At 40.3% G+C, this 14,484-nt stretch overlaps 1 protein-coding gene across 1 annotated transcript; it reads left to right on the forward strand.

Annotated features, from left to right (window-relative positions):
• Positions 1-543: 543 nt before the first annotated feature.
• On the forward strand, positions 544-11,567 carry emilin3b (elastin microfibril interfacer 3b). The gene is made up of 4 exons (XM_088937697.1): positions 544-1,078; positions 6,557-6,676; positions 8,264-8,586; positions 8,880-11,567. The coding sequence occupies exons 1-4, from the start codon at positions 912-914 to the stop codon at positions 10,691-10,693; spliced, it is 2,424 nt and encodes an 807-aa protein (XP_088793823.1). The 5' UTR covers positions 544-911; the 3' UTR covers positions 10,694-11,567.
• Positions 11,568-14,484: the final 2,917 nt, after the last annotated feature.

Consider the following 14,484-nt stretch of genomic DNA (forward strand, 5'->3'; position numbering starts at 1 on the left):
TAGCAACTGTATGCTTGTAGAAGAAAGGAGTTCCTTATCCTGTACCTGAAGAAGGCTCCACAGCCAGAACATTATTTTTTCTTCTTTTACATTCTCAATGGGGAATTAAACTCTACTTGTTCCTAGACAAATAAATAGAAAGGCAGGCAGACATATGGACATGTAAACATCAGTAAAAACAGACTACATGTGAATTTTCCTTGCTTTGGTAAGGATGCACAGGGCTGTATGGGGGGGAGTCTGTACAGTACAGTATGTACAGTTACCCCATCTGGGTACCCTGTGCAGGGTAACCCCCCCCTCCCCGCTGCCTTTGAAGTCGAGTTGCTAGAAAGACTGAAGGGAGGAGAATGAGAGACTGCTTGGAAAGGGATTGGTGGATTTATGTTGTTCCTCTCAAATCTAATTGGAGAAAAGGTTTATTTCCCTCTGGTGTCCCTGTGTATAGCATTTCAAGGCAGAGGTTGGGCGGGATATGCAAATCCATTCCTTGCTGCCTGCCCCCTTGAAGAGACACCAGCAGGCTGTAGCTGGGAGGGAAGCAGAGCTGGCTTAGAAAGCCCAGTTAGCAGGTCAGCATCAAGAAGGCTAGTTCATGCAGTAGCTCTCCATCTGCCACTCTCTGTCTCCCTCTCTTACTTTCTTTCTCTGTAACTTAGCTTCTCTCTGCCTTTTTTGCACCCCTCCTAGACAGTGCAAGTGGTGATGATGCAGCACAGATGTTGCAGATGCGATTTACTTTAGTGTCTGTTTGAAATCTCATGTGGTCAGCTTCAAAGTTCTGGGACTAAGCCAGGATTTTGAATACAGTACCTGCTCTTCTGGGAGAAAGGGGGATCTTTTTCAACAGAAGCTGACACTTTTTATTTTCTTCAGATTTTTTTTACTGAGAACACACTTACCGTGCAGTAATGAAGCTGCGATTTTTCCAAGTGGTTCTCCATCCATTTCTGTTTGGAGTTTTCCTGACTCTCATTGATGCCAAAGGTACCTTCTATGGCAGTCCTTACAGGTACAACCTGTACAAATCTGGATCCAGCCCTCATTACACTCCTGGCAAACCCATGGGCAGACACAAGTGAGTACCCCTCTTGTCCTTGTAACACGATTGTAATGAATGCGCAGATTATGTATGCTTCACGTGCAATTACACAGATTACGGATATTGTTGTGACTTTAATTATATAATAAACTGGAAAGAAGACAATTGAAGACTTGCATCTCACTGCCTGTGGATTGGCTGTGTAGCCAATGTCTGATCTGATAACAGTGTTAAAGAAGGGACAGTCAATGACTGACAGAAAACAGAGGTTGTAGAACCTTGTTAAATGTACCTTAGGATATTTTTGGACTTACATCATTGTTTTACCATACAAGTCTATAAGGTCATATGATTTCAATAGTCCTTCATTATATTTAACAAATACATGAATACCAGAATACACCCTGTGAAAAGTTTCTGATATATTTCAGAAAAATTTCTGATTTTCTGAAAAACACCTTAGTATTCTTCCTGTCATGAGGGTTCTCTTATGGAGATGCTTAAGCACAGGCTTCTAACAATCTGGGCATTTCACAGACCTAACTGGGTACGAATCCTTTGCTTTTCTTCAGCTTAGCTTTAGAGTTGTATCTGTTCAGATGGCTTGCATACTGCTTGCTGGTTTTCCATAGCCGTTTTTATTTGTGGCAAAACTCTGGAGTGAACTTCTTTTATTAACTTAACCGAATTTCCAGCGGAGTCTAAAAAGGTCATATTTCAGATTCAACTTTAAATTTAAAATAGTAATACCTGAGTACTGGAAGTCTACGAATATGTGTTGTTTTGGCAAGCTTGATTAGTGTTAGCTTAATATTAGCCCCAACTGTGCTTAAGACTGATAAATCCAGAAGTGAGATTGCCTCATATTGATGATGTGCAACTTGAAAATCAGTGAACATGTTCTCTAGTATTCTTGCCCTGTGTCTTCTGAGCGATTCTAAAAACTGTTGCCCTTGTTGGGCGTAATTGTGTATGGGCTCTCACCAGTTTGATTTTATTTCCTTTGCCCATAGTGATTTTAATAGTAGGGTCAAAACCTCGCTTTCACTGGAGTGCCCCAGAAGGATTCATAAAAAACAGTGACATGTTACAGTATGTCAGCATAAGGTCTTTAGACTGTAAACATAGAACCTCTAGAAAGATCAAATGGCCTTTCTCACAAGAACACCCGTGCAGTGATCCGAGAGACACTGAGTAACGCTGCTCAGCAGCAGAATCTTTCCTTCTCCTTCGCAACTGGGGATTTTTCTTCATTGCAGCCGAGCCTATGATTTGACTGCCTCACCCCCCTTTTTAAAACAAATGGTTCCTGGTGAGAGTCCATGATGAGCAAACACTTATTTGGAGTGACATCTTAAACAATGATCACAAAGGTCACACCATACTGTATTCCTGAAGAAGTTTTTTTGCTTAAATTCACCTCATTAGGCTCCGATCTTCCCCCCAGTCTTTTCTGCCATCCATCCTTCGCTTTTTGAAAAGATTTCCTGAAAATGCAAACTCATTCTTATTACTTAGAATTTTATCTTGCATTTATCTTGTACTTGGAAGTCATAGTAGTGTGCTACAAAAGTACAAGTATGCACCTTTTTCAGCCTTGCACTTAATTAATTAAATATTGCTATATTAAATACAGTTTATTAACAAGAACTTTTTTAAAACAAGGGGAACCCAGGCACTTTAATTCATTCAGCATCCAACTGGCTTCACAGTTCAGTCACAATTTTAAATTGACAGCTTGATAAAAATGATATTTTTATCAAAGACAAATTCCAGAAGAAATATGTATAAAAGCAAAGCCAAGGGTGGATTTTAAAGAGAAATTTTTTAGAACAGCCTACTGTTCTGGCCAAGTTCCCCTCTTAATTCCAGTATACGTTATACAGTACATGTATCCAAAGTCTGGGTTTGATCATCGGGTCAGATCAAGGTGACATAGCACTCTGAACTCTTGAAGTCCAGAGAGTTCAAACTTGGCTCAGGTCAGGGGCTGTGTCAGTAAGACCTGTTTAGTTATTCTAATGGTGATTTCCCTGAAGAAAAACAACTAAATTTTAAGTACAGCAAGAGTCTCTGCTATGCATTAACAAACATAACTACAACCAAACATAACAGCTGTGCAAAATTACTTTGCTTTTTGAAATGTAGTAGCATGGTAACTACATCTTAATACAAAGCATTTAAAGCCTAAAGTTAACATTTTCCAGGGATGCATAAGTGTTCTTAAATACTGTAGCATATCTTGTATTTAAGTAGGTTCTTTTTTCTTTACCAAACAAAATGGCAATTAAAATGGAGAAAGAGAACACGTGAATTTCACCACTAATGTGAAAGAGGATTTACTTCGTTCAGCTACCAGCAAATCTAGGATTTGCATACCAAAATCTTTAGCTACACTGGGCAAGTAATATACAGCATATAGAATCAGTGTAGATGCCTGCTAGATAGCAGCTAAATGCAGTGAGCAACAGGTTCATACATTACTGTATATAGGTAGCTTGTTAATTTGCAGAGCTATTCTGTTTCCTACCACAACTTCAATTTCACTTTAAAATCATTTCTAATCAAAATACAATGCAGTCTTTGTAATGATCTGGTTGATAAACTCATTATACTATTTTTGAAGAGTGTTTAGATGATTTGTCTTAAATGCATTGCTGACTTAAGTCCCATACCTCAGAAGTACCCACAGAGTTTCTAGACTTGTATAGTTTTTTATCCTGAAAAGTTGCAAAATAAGAACTTGAAGCAGAAGAACCTTAATGATAGCAGTCACATGCCCTGTTACATAATGCTAAAATGCGGTCCATTGTATTGAGCTGAAATGGTAAATAGCCAAAATAAATACAGTACCTCAGTCTGACATAATATTCTTCTGCAGTGCCATAATGAGAAGTGAACTGCTGTAGATCTCATTTTCATTGCTATGTCATGTATAAAGAGCAGAGGATTGAAATCAAAGTTTTTTTTTCTTCAGACGAAGGATAAAGCTCACTTTCTCAGTAATAAATGTTAGAATGCAGTCAAATGTTTTCACTTGATCAGTCTAGGCAATTTATTAGGACTTTTTAACCACACAGGAATTCGGCAGGTGCGTACAATAAACGGTTCCTGAAAGACATTCAGAGTTTGTCAGTGAAAACAAAACAGGACAGAACAGTATTAGAAGAACTTGGTATAACACATTCATCATAGATGCCTGCCTCTAAGTTCCTTTTTCAGGAAAGACCGAATGTTTCTGCATAGTTTTTGACATCTCATCTGTGTTCATTTGTAGGACAGGGACATCTCCTGATAAAGTAAACAAGCAGTGACAATCAGCCTGCCAGCAGATTAAAGACATTTGCCAAAACAAAATCATCCTGTTGAAGTTTGTTACGCCGCATTGCCTCAAGTTACACTGATGTCTCAAGTAGACCTATTCTACTGTACATGAAGAGGGAGCCTCCTGTGCTCATGACACTCGATCAGTATTATATTTCCTGCTTTTTCAAATTGCTTGCTTAAATGTCCTCACCTGCTGAAGGTGTTAATGTCATTATTTAAAGGGTTTGAGACTTTAAACCTGCCAAACCACTCAAAATAGATGTCATAAAAAGAAAGTCTTGGCTGAAACCACAGCACAAGGATTTTTCTTTCCCTCACCAATAAATCTGAGGAAGGTCAGCTTGCGGTCGGCTGCTCGTGGCGGCAGGTGAAAGGATCACATTATTTCATTTCTTGAATGTCGCCCCCATTTACAATTTCATTAAAAGGGAGAAAAAAAGCTGCTTGCAATAATATTTGACAAAAAACACCATATGGGAATCTTAAAGGGAATTCTCCTTCACTCCGGGGACGGGCAGGAGGGATTTGTGAACTGTAATGGTATCCTGAAAATATTTACAGTGGGACCAGACTTACCAAAAAGGTATTCACCCAGAAAAATGCAAATATTATTAAAGCAGCAAGAGGTTCGCTCGCTTTGCTTGCATAAGGCCTTCGATGCAAAGAAGTTTCATGAAAGGGATACAGAATCAAATGCAACACTTCCCATTCTTAAGAGCATATTTCTGAAGTATTGTAAGTAAACACAACGTTTCAGCTGTGGAGCCTTCTTCGGGTGTGAGCAAGGCTCCACAGCCGAAACGTTGTGTTTACTTTCTTCTCTTTTCAGCATGGAATAAACGTATTACTTGTTCATTTGCAGCCTACGCATGCTGACGCAGCTACCCACCGTAATTATACAGTATAAGGCTTTAAATCCATGACAACATGAATGCTAACCAAGCATCATGTTGTATGAGGCAACAGATCTCAAATTATAAATGTTAATCACCTGATTTTTTTGCTATATTTTTTTCCATTAAACTACAAGATCTTTTTATAAGGCTTTTTGGCAAATGAAATGTACTGTATATATACAACAAAAATAAGCAATGCACCCACCCCCTTTGCAATCTTCATGCTCTGCCCAAGGTTGAAACAAAATAAGCAATCCTTCTCAACAGCATAAATTATTGCACCTTCTTTAAACAAAGGGAATACTGCACCTTCATTGAACTTCGCAACAGGACACTGCTCCCCAGTGGCAGGGAAACGAATGCTTTGAAACAGAGAAATAGAAAAGAACGACAGAGGTAGCAAAGACATAGTAGGGTGAGAAGAATTATTTTAAGAACATCTGAATTACCGTGTAGGAGCTTTGAAAAATATGAGTACTATACGAGTATAGTTCCCCCAATGTAAATCTGATCATCAAATCCTAAAACCTTTCAAGCAGAAATTCCTTTAGGAACTGTTCCAATGGCCTTCTAACTGGTCTTAAGCTGTTGTTAGAAGCTGATGGAAATGCTCCTTAAATCCCAAATTAAAATGCAGTTGTGCATAATTCCAATTAACATGGAAGAAAAAATTTCAGACTCTTCAGGATAATTCAGTGAAAAGGAGAAATAAAAACTGAAATGAACAGTTTCATTATCTTCATATTTCAGCAGTTGAAAATGTTTACAACAATGCCTGTGAATTTTGGCAGAGCCATGCCAAGAGCCTGGAAAAGAATTACAGGAGCTTCTTTCAATGCTGAAACAATTCAAAACCAGCTGCAAACTTTGAAAAGTGAATAATGCATTTTTGTATACAATACACACGGTTATCTGCGTGCTTGGAGGCCGTTCACATCATTTTTATGAAGATTGTGTTCCACCTTTTTTATTCTAGAAAGTGTCAGCAACTATTATCGGAACTTTTTTGCTCCTGTGTTGTAGCATCTGTAAGCGACAATTGAAAGCCTAAGGGTTGATTTTGTCCTTAGATGTACTGTAGAAGACTGCTAACTCAGAGACTCTGAAGTTACGATTCAATCCAAACATTCCATAAACATAAATACACTCCCTGTTTATTCTGTTTGTATTCTTAAGGTTTTTACATACAGCTGTTTCATTGCAGATGTATCTGGTACTGGAAGCACATTCAAAACCTGGTCTTGTCTGTCTTAAAACATCCTGTTGTTCTGCTTCCTTTTTTTCTCCACAGAAACTATTGTGCATATGTTGTCCAGAGGAATATCTCATGCACAATACAGGATGGGACAGCTACCTATGTTAAGGCCGAGTACAGCAAATGTACCTGGGGACAGAAATGCCCAGTTGTCATGTAAGTACAGTATCAGTGAAACCTAAAGAACACCAGTAATCTCACCCCCCAGCTACGATATCTTCAATGGTCCTCCCGAGTATTGCAGAGGAAGGGTACTAATGCACTTGGAATACATAGATCCTGGATAGGCAATTACAATCCTCAAGTGTAACAGCAAGCTTCTGTTTTCAATCCACCTCTGTTCATTAATTGAACTAATTATTTGGAAAAAAAGCTGAAGCAGTTTTATTAGGTGCTAATCAGCTGCCAGTCAAACCTGCAGGACTCTGGTTCAACTATCCCTCATACAGACACTATATTCCTATTGCAGGAGTTCTCAGAGACTGTTCATACATACTGTAGGGCCACCTGTAATGAAGGGGTGTAAAATCTAGAGTGGGTCAGCTCTAACAATGCTCACATAACTTTTGATTAGTGTTCTGTTTGTAACACTTTATAAATAGTAGGGACATCAAAGTCAAAATATGGAGCTCTGTTCCAGGCTTGGAGGCCTCCTTTTCTGGACTTTGCATGTTCTTCCTGTGGTTGTGTGGACATTCTCCATGTCCTCCACATTCCTCCCATCTCACAAAGAGGTTTGATTGGCTACTTTAAACACCTGAGGAATGGAGATGGGCATACCACCTCATTGCTTACTGTCTTGTAAACAGTAGCTCTGCTGTCTTTCTGATCTGTTCTACAAATCAGGTATGGGTGTAGTGGAAGCATAGATAGACTGACAAATAGAAAGATGCATTATTTAGAATGATAGAATTCTGCTTGATTTTTTTTTGTTTTAAATAGAGGATCTTTACTAAGAATGTCACCCTACCAAAAAAAGCTTGAAAATCCATGATGTAAAGCTTTGCTTCTTTACGTATTATCTTGAGAGAGACATGGACCATGACAAAATATCAGAAGAGGTCAGTGTTAAAGAGATTTCGCATGGTCTTCCACCTCTGTGGTAGCCACTCTACTTGGTATTTCATGCACTTTCCAAGTAAAATAAGTCACTCAGATATACACTGTACTTTAGAAAGCCAAGACTGAACAAGTTCATTCCAATGTGACGGGAATGTAAATCGAACACTGACCTCTTGTGTGTCAACTTGATTTTACAATGCATTAAAAGTGTGAGAAAAAATTATGTGTGGAAAAGACATGATGTCTTCAAGTTAAAATTCAAAGGATTCAATACAGTGTTTTTTAATGAGTAAAGCACATTTAATTAACATAATCTTTTAGAACAAGGGCACACTGTACACTGCAGCAGAATAGTATATACAGTATCCTTCTGCTCATGTTTTAAGAAAAATTGAAATCACAAAAATACACATGCATTGAACAGCTTATTTCATAAGGCTGAAACAGAAAAAAAATATTTAAACTGGTAAACTACTCATTCTGTAAGTATTTCAAATGATATTCACAAAGCAATAAAGGGAGCATATTTCCAGTTGTTACTAACTTAACTAAAACATATAATCAGTAGCAGAATCAATGTTTCTGAATGGTTCATAAGACATAACATTTATGGGATGGACTGACTACATGAAATTAATTTATTTGCGGCTCTGGGTAGTAATTTCAAATCTCCTCTCCCAGGTATCGGACCTTCTATAAACCTAAGTACAAGGTGGGTTACAAGACTGTGACAGAGCTGGAGTGGAGATGCTGTCCTGGCTACTCAGGGGAGGGGTGCCATGAAGGACCCACATCACTCCCTGAGATGATGCCCCCGTTTATGGGTTCTATGACCCCTCCTGGCTTCAAGGGGCAACCCTGGGGCCATCCTAGAGTACCACCTGACCAGAAGACCGTCCCCACAGGTCACCTCGAACCATTGAAACCTTTCCCTGTGGGACAACCAGAGCAGAAATCTGTCCCTAGTGGGCACATACCACCTGGGCACAAAAAGTCTTATTATGGTGAGTGAATTGCCTTCCGTCAAACACTGACCCATATAGTTCCTAGTAATAATGTACTTAGGTACCAGGCACCACTACATGAAACATGGAAGCTTTTTTACTAGTATTAAAAATCCTGGATGTTATTTGTGTTTTGAGCTAGATAGTGAGATGTATCAAACCCCAGTTTCACTGGATTCCCATTTCAATGACAATAACGGGCAGCCAGCTCAGAGTACTGTAACCGTACCAGAGGACTCAGCCTGTAGATCTCTACAACAGTCATGATACTGTTGGTTCTCTCTCTACTGCAGCTCGCAAGCTCACAGGAGTCCTTGGGGAGCGGCTGGACAGGATGGAGGAAGAGCTGCGGCGACTGTCCCAGGGCTTTGACACCTTGCATGGCATGGTGACCGGCCTGGAGGACAGCCTGCGCCTTTCCCTGAGGGAAGACACCAACAAGATGCTGGGCTCCCTCCTGAGCTTACCACCACGCCACTCCGACTCTACCGTGGGCTTTGGGGTAATTCCCGATGGTAACCCTGATGGCCTGGAGGGTGGAGAGGGCTTCCCAGGCTTTGGAGACCTGGCAGGGAAAGTGACGGAGGTGAAGGATGAGCTGAGGATCAAGAGCGAAATGCTGGATGAGCTCCATGGCATGGTTTTGGGCCATGATGGGCAGCTCAAGCACTTGTTAGAGTCTGCCACTGGAAGACCCTCTCCCGTGACCTCGCAGAAAATTCTGGAGGAACTTATAGATACCAAGCTGGCAGGAATACGGGCAGAGATCCTGGATGGCTTTGAAAAGCGCTTGTCTGGATTGCAGAACCACTGTGAGGCACGTATTGGGGAGGTTCAGCGCCAGTGTCACCAGGAACAGCTCAATGGGCAGGAGATGATACAGCATTCCCTGGATGGAAGGGAAACAGGCCTGAGAAAGGAGCTGGGGAACCTACAAGCTCAGATCCAGGGCCTGACTCTGACAGAGAGCTGCTGTGGCCAAGTTTCAAGTCTCTCAAACAGAGTCTTGTTGATCGAGGAGTCATTGAAGGGCCTAACTGAGTCTCACAGAGAACTTCAACCCATACTGGACGCACATTCCACTATTATAGGGAATGTGTCCGACTGGGTGGAAATGCTGGACATCAGGCTAAGTGCTGTGGAGAGAGAATTGGTTGATAGTAAGTTTGAAGGAAAGAAGACTTGTTCTAAACGCCTGGAAGAGATTGAAGCACGATTAAATGCAACAGAGGTGACTTTATCGAAGAACACAACTGATCCTCCTCTCCTGGAAGGCCTGGAAATTCCCACTTTGGAGACGGATCTAGAGGCTATAAGGAGGCAACTGGAGGGAGAGTTGAGTGGGATGCAAAACCAACTGACTAATCTAGAGATCCTGTGCTCCTCGGCCTGTCCCAAGGCTTCTGGGATGGTGGAAAAGCTCCAAACAGAGATGGAGGAGTGCAAGGACACAGAAAAGAAAGTCTCCGGGCAGCTGGATGCCCACGCGGATGACCTGAATAAGCTCAACAGCACCCTGCAACAGGTCCTCAACAGGCTGGTCAAGATGGAAGGGGAAGACTCCATTCAAGGCGAAATCACACTCCTGAAGATCAACTTCAACTCTGTAAATCGCACCGTCAAGGGCCTGAAGGACTCTGTTGGCCTCTTCGCTCAAGAGGTGAGCCAGGCTAATTCCACGTGGCAGCAGCACGAGCTCTGGCTGACAGACCAGGTCCATGGCATCCAGCAGCTGGTGGGACAACAGGCCTCTCAACTGGGCCTAAGCGAGCGCCGTCTCCATCAGCTGAAGGGGGAGCTGCAGACTTTGAAGCGCAGGTTGGCTGGAGAGCTGCAGGGCTGCAAAAGCACGGCCCTCGATGTCCAGAGAGAATTCAGCATGGTGGATGGAAGAGTGACGCAGGTAGAAGGGCTGTGCGGAAATCTGGGAGGGCTGGCGGACGACTTGGAAAGGATCCGTGGGGAGCTGGAGAGCCACTCCAACAGCTACCTCTCGCAGGTGAAGGGGACTCTGTCTACCCACTCCCATCAGCTAGCTGAGCTGAAAGACGGACTTAAAGACTGCCTCAACAAAACAGGAGAAGCAGGACAGAATGGAAACCATTAAAACCATTAATTTCTGCTCACCGACAAGTGGAGTGGGTGTGCTCATGGTTGTATAGATGAAAAAGATTTCGTCCAGGTTTTATATTAATGGGGCATTTTTTTACTTTTATATGGACTTAAATGATAGTTTTAACTTATATGAAGATAAAGGAAGAGAGACTGCAATGTGATATATTGGTAACATTTGTTAAAGCAAAACGATACCAGAAATTACTAAGCTGCTACGGGTTTCTACTGGCAAGTCATTTCTATTTCTTTTTAAAATTTTAATTGTTTTACATTTTCAATTTCAAAGGTGCTAAACATTTTTGTACATTTGTTTTGTGTGGAAAAACACGAGTTTGTCCAAAATTAATTTGTCCTTTTGTTGTATTTGGCTTTTCAGTAGTTTTCATTGTATATCTTATATCTTTGTTTCTTATTTCAGAAAAAAACCCGATAAATCTGCAAAGTGAAAAATCTTTGGCCTTTGACTGGTAGATAAGGAAACATGAAGTACTGCAGTACAGTTAGTTGGTGACATTTCACTATATTACCACAAGGTGCCAGTCAAGCACATACAGTATATTAAAATATTTTCCACGTGTTCTTTGGGAAAATTCAGCGCTATATACTGTATACTGTAACTGCCATGGATGGATAACCAATTAAGTTAAAAAGGTGTAAAATAACAAGAGACATTGCATTTGTTTTGTTTTGTTTTTTCATTTTCAACTGCACGTTTGTTTTGAATAGAGTTTTCAAAATTCAGACCTTTACTCTGAGAGGGGCAAGTCATCAATCCCGTTTTTACAAAATACTCATTTTGACGGTAAATATATTGAATGGTTATCTTTAATGATTCTTCCAAATAAAGCAAAAAAAAAAAAACAATCGCCAGGAACCTTTTGTGAAATGCGATTCTGACACTGGTTGCAGTCAAGGTCCCGATTCGAAGGATGAACTGGGAAAGAAACAAAGCCCTTCTTATGAACTGTGGCTTTATAAATCTAAAATCCTGAAGATTAGAACTGTAATTCCGAGCCGTCGTGTCAGTCAGTGTAAGGCCCGTTGAAGCACATAGGCGTTTGATTAAAACAGCAACAACAGGGGAGAAAATGACAGGAAACGCTTCTCACGGCCCCAACGTAAGTCTCAGCGTCTGCTTTTAAAACACAATTTACGCTTCCTCAAAGCACAAGTTTCATAAAACATAATTCTTAACTTTTTTTATTTAGACATATCCACTGTTAGAAGATATTTCGTTTGCTAGCAAAGTTTCTTTAGAATATACAAAAATATATTGTACTGATGAAAAAGCAAACAGGATATTCTGAGTCTTCCAAGAGATAGCACAAGCATGCCTGATCCTTTACGATTAAATCACATATAATACAAATATGTAAACAATTATAGTTTAAAGTACCTTTTATACTGTATTGTGTGTGTGCACGCGTAGGTGATGTCAGTAGAGCTGACGGTCATGTTTTTGTTTTGATTATCCTTGATTTGCACACGGGAGGTATTTCTTGTGACGCAGCTCCAAGGGCTGAGGTTACTAAAAAGCTTTACCAGAAACCTCTGGGAGAAGGACAGCATTGACTTCAGGCCCTGAGAGCACTGTGCTGATTAATTAGACAGGTTGCAATTGTCTGTAGAACCAAATACACCTGACAGTTTTTCGCAAGATTCTCTTACGCCCGGAGTATGAGTGTCTCACGGGCTTTATTAAATCACTAATTACCATGCAGTAAGTTGAGCGCGTTTTATGCGGAGGTCCCAGTTTAGCAGTGCTGAAATTAAATGCATTAAAAAATCCATTCTGGTCCTTGACGTCAGTACTATCCTATTAGCACATGGATTTTCTGCAAGTTTTAATTAATGGAAAGAGTCATGAAAACTGGAATGACCTAAAATCCAGGTATCCACGATGTTTTGTGTTTTTCTCAAGAGCAAATCCCACAGAAGCTCTCTGTTCAAACAGGCCATCGAGAGAAGGCACCATGAGACAGAGACCTATAGTGAGGTGTTACAGTAAGTGTGGTAGTTCTGTACCTAGGCTGTCCCCTGCAGTATTTCTTGCATAACATCATCCACAAAACATCATGTATCCTGTGATGTCTCCTACAACTTCACACTTTTTTTTTCACCAACAAGTACTGTAGATTTAAACCATATCCCTTTTTTGATCCTATTTTTTATACAATGGATTTGCTTTTTAAAGAGCAATAGATGCTACACCAATGAAGAACAGATACACTTTAAGACCACTGAGACATGGCTGATGTTTAAAAATAAACAATTCAAGAAGCAGTCATGTAGTTGTGATGTCAAGGTTATTTTTTTTTAATTTTCAGACCTCTTACAGCCTCTTGCTGAGAGAGCCAAGCAGAATAAAGGGTCAGTGACAGGGCAGGAAAAGGGATCTTGATATACTGTAGGTCTTGTGAAATATCATATGAGCCTCTGAGGATGTCTCTTGTGACTTGCGTTATGAGAACAAATTGGTGCTTACTTTTTTTGGTGTTAAATTAAGCTATTATGCTGTTGAAAGAACACATTAAAATTCTCAAGTGGGTAGCTGCGTCTGCATGTGTACGATGCAAAGGAACAAGTAAAGGTTTATTCCATGTTGAAAAGAGAAGAAAAGAAACAACCTTTTGGCTGTAGAGGCTTCTTCAGGTGTCAATTGACACCAGTGACACCAGTTGACACCTGAAGAATGCTCCACAGCCAAAAGGTTGTGTTTCTTTTCTTCTCTTTTCAGCATACATTAAAATGTTTCCTAGTGCTGTAAAGGAATCACTTGGTGCCAGATTTCCTACAACAGTTTGTTGGCTTGTGGTGTGCTGTCTCTGTTGGGGTGGTATCAATTCTATAGATCTAATGGGAGGTTTTGGAATGCATGTTTTCTGAGAATACAAGAACAGTTTTATAACCTACTGCAACCAATGGTTATACTTTTATTTAAAGTTAACTACCAACATTTACAAAAAAGCAGATTTGCACTTACAGGGAAACTGAAAAAAGAAAGCACTTGAAAATTAATTGCTTGTCAAATTACCAACATGGCCCAGAACTAAATACTAAGATTGATAAATCTGCTACTGGTCCATAAGTCTTCTGAGGAACAGGACTGTAAAGTAGATAATGTAACTGACAAAGGCACTTTGTAAATCCCAAGTGCTGAAGGCCAGTCTTTTCATTATTGGCTGTAGATAGCAGAAAGAGAACTGGGGGAATAAGAAGCAAAGCTCTGATAATAGGGCTTCAACTGAGTCTGAGTGGCATCTCAAGTCTCTGTAAATCATTTTTCCTCAAATGCAGTGCTGTTAAAGTACTTTTCCTTTCCCTCTCTCATGTCTATAAGCCCCTCAAAGTCATTTGTATTGTCTAAGTGCAGTTAAATGAAAGAAATGTTGGGAAGCAGATGGCTGCTGTCTTTGTACACTTCAGACACCTGCATTTCCTACTCTTGAAGGAAAACTGCCTGATTTCATTTCTATTTGCTACAACATCACATGGACCAAATTGCAATACCAAGAAACAGAAAACACTACCTAAAATACACACTCCAGACAATGCCGGAGCTGTAATACTGTATTTTTACACTGTATGGTTCCAAGAACCAACCGAATTGTTCCTAGTTCGCAAGCTCTAAACATACATCCATTTTCAATTATCATTTTGACCAGTACAGTGTTACAGTGAGCCAGAGCCAAACCTGGCAGACAAAGTTTGCAAAATGCTGAATAAGTGCCAATCCTAAAAAACCCTAACCATCCAAAATTCCACATAAGATGTAACAGGCAG

The sequence above is a fragment of the Atractosteus spatula genome, chromosome 19 (assembly GCF_055471065.1).
Source record: "Atractosteus spatula isolate fAtrSpa1 chromosome 19, fAtrSpa1.hap1, whole genome shotgun sequence".
In the NCBI taxonomy this organism is placed as follows: domain Eukaryota; kingdom Metazoa; phylum Chordata; class Actinopteri; order Semionotiformes; family Lepisosteidae; genus Atractosteus; species Atractosteus spatula.